The sequence below is a fragment of the Eimeria mitis genome, genomic scaffold (assembly GCF_000499745.2).
Source record: "Eimeria mitis Houghton genomic scaffold, Emh_scaff2623, whole genome shotgun sequence".
In the NCBI taxonomy this organism is placed as follows: domain Eukaryota; phylum Apicomplexa; class Conoidasida; order Eucoccidiorida; family Eimeriidae; genus Eimeria; species Eimeria mitis.
The window spans coordinates 1-2,070 of record NW_013570964.1 but is presented as its reverse complement, the minus strand read 5'-3'; the positions used below and the strand labels follow the sequence as shown (position 1 = coordinate 2,070).

Here is a 2,070-nt window from a genome sequence, read left to right as displayed (position 1 = left end):
TATATATATATATATATATATATATATATATATATATATATATATATATATATATATATATGTATATATGAACCACAGCAACATACAACTTATACAAAAGTACAAACAATAAAAACAACCCCACCACAAAGAACAGAACCACAAGGCTAAACCCTAAACCCTTAACCCCCTAAACCCTAAACCCCCTAAACCCTAAACCCTAGGCGCCTGTCGGACTGCTCAAGGCTAGGCAATTAACACGCTGTAGTTGTTCGCTGCATCGTAGCTAGCCACAGCTAGCCGTAGCTAGCTGTATCTAGCTGTAGCTGTAGCAGTGGTTAGCTAGCTTGCTAGCTGTAAGTAGCTGCAGCTGTAACTAGCTGCAGCTAGCCACAGCTAGCTGCAGCTAGCTGTGGCTAGCTGTAGCTAGCTGTGGCTGGCTGTAGCTAGCTGTGGATAGCTATAGCTAGCTGTGGCTAGCTATAGCTAGCTACGGCTAGCTGTAGCTAGCTACGGCTAGCTGTAGCTAACCGTGGCTAGCTGTAGCTAGCTGTGGCTAGCTGTGGCTAGCTGTAGCTAGCTGCAGCTAGCTAGAAGTAGCCTGTGGCTTTCCCACAAACAAAAAAAAAGGCCAAGACGGCCAAGACCCTCGAGGGGAGCGACAGGCGTTGTACCTCTCCCCCTTAAACCCTAAACCCTAAACCCTAAACCCTAAACCCTAAACCCTAAAAAAAACCCTAACCCCTAGTAAGCCCCTGAAAGCAAGGGTGTACAAAGGCGGGAGAGATAGTGGGCTAGCTGCGTATAGAAGGAGATATATGCTGCAGTGCATCCGCTTGCTGCTGTGTTGCAGCTCCCTCTGCTGCTGCTGCTGCTGCTGCAGCTGCTGCTGCTCGTATTGCTGCTGCATGCATTGTCGCTGCTATTGCTGCATATTGATTCATTGTTTCTGCTGCTGCTGCTGCTGCTGCTCTGACCCCTGTTCCTGCTGCAGCTCCCCTATGTGCTCCCGCTGTTCCTCCTGCTGCTGCCCCATCTCCTGCTGCTGCCCCATCTCCCGCTGCTGCTGCTGCTGCTGCTGCTGCTGCTGCTGCTGCTGCTGCTGCGGGCAGCGGCTAGTAATCCAGGACGCGAGGAGGCGGAAGAGCAGGTGCTGCCCGGGCTCATTGGGGAGGTCATGCAGCACGTCGATGCCCCTAAAGAGAAAAGCTTTTGGGGCTGCAGCAGATGCATGCGCTTGCATGCGCTCTTCGTATGCAGCTACACCAGTCGTCACCGCCTCCTGCTCCTGCTGCTGCTGCTGCTGCTGTTGTATGCAGCCAGCAGCAGCAGCAGCAGCAGCAGCAGCAGCAGCAGCAGCAGGAGGAGCAGAGAGAATTTGGATATTGAAATCGGGGTGCAACAACGCATGCAGTTTAGGGTGCAGCTGTTGCTGCATTTTGCTGCTATTGTTGCTGCTGCTGCTGTTGCTGTTGCTGCTGCTGCTGGTGCCTCCCCGCTGCCCCGAACTCGACCCTCGACCAGCAGCAGCATCAGCAGCAGCAGCAGCAGCAGGAGCAGCAGGAGCAGCAGCAGCAGCAGCAGGACCCTCTATAGCCAGCAGCTGTCTGTCTGGTATTCCTCTGAGTTTAGTGAAGCAGCTGATAGAACCATCGACGTCACAAAGGGGGTCATGGAGTGTATGTATAAGCAGCACAGCAGCAGCATCTTGCTGCTGCAGCAGCAGCAGCTCACGCTGCTCTGCTGCTGTCTCCATCTGCCATATCAGGGGAACGCCGATCCCCAGCGGCACCCCACCCTTAAACGTAAGCGGGTCCGCCTGAAAATATGCATGCAGGTGCGGGTGCCGTCTACGCCCCTGCAGCAGCAGCAGCAGCAGCAGCAGCAGCAGCAGCAGCAGCAGCAGCAGCAGCAGCAGCGGGAGCAGCAGCGGGAGCAGCGGCAGCAGCACAAGGAGCGGCGGTGAGAGGGTAGCAATACAAGCTAGAATAACAGCAGTAGCAATGGCAACAAGTACAAAAGCAGCAGCAGCAGTAGAAGCAACGGCAACAGCAGCAACAGCAGCAGCAGCAGCAGCAGCAGCAGCTTTCC

The 2,070-nt window shown here is 54.2% G+C and overlaps 1 protein-coding gene across 1 annotated transcript; it reads right to left on the bottom strand.

Annotated features, from left to right (window-relative positions):
• Positions 1–919: 919 nt before the first annotated feature.
• On the bottom strand, positions 920–1,735 carry EMH_0056400 (uncharacterized protein; the record flags this gene model as incomplete). Its single annotated transcript, XM_013497355.1, has 1 exon — positions 920–1,735. One exon carries the CDS (start codon positions 1,733–1,735, stop codon positions 920–922), a length of 816 nt encoding a protein of 271 aa, XP_013352809.1.
• Between the last annotated feature and the right edge of the window lie 335 nt (positions 1,736–2,070).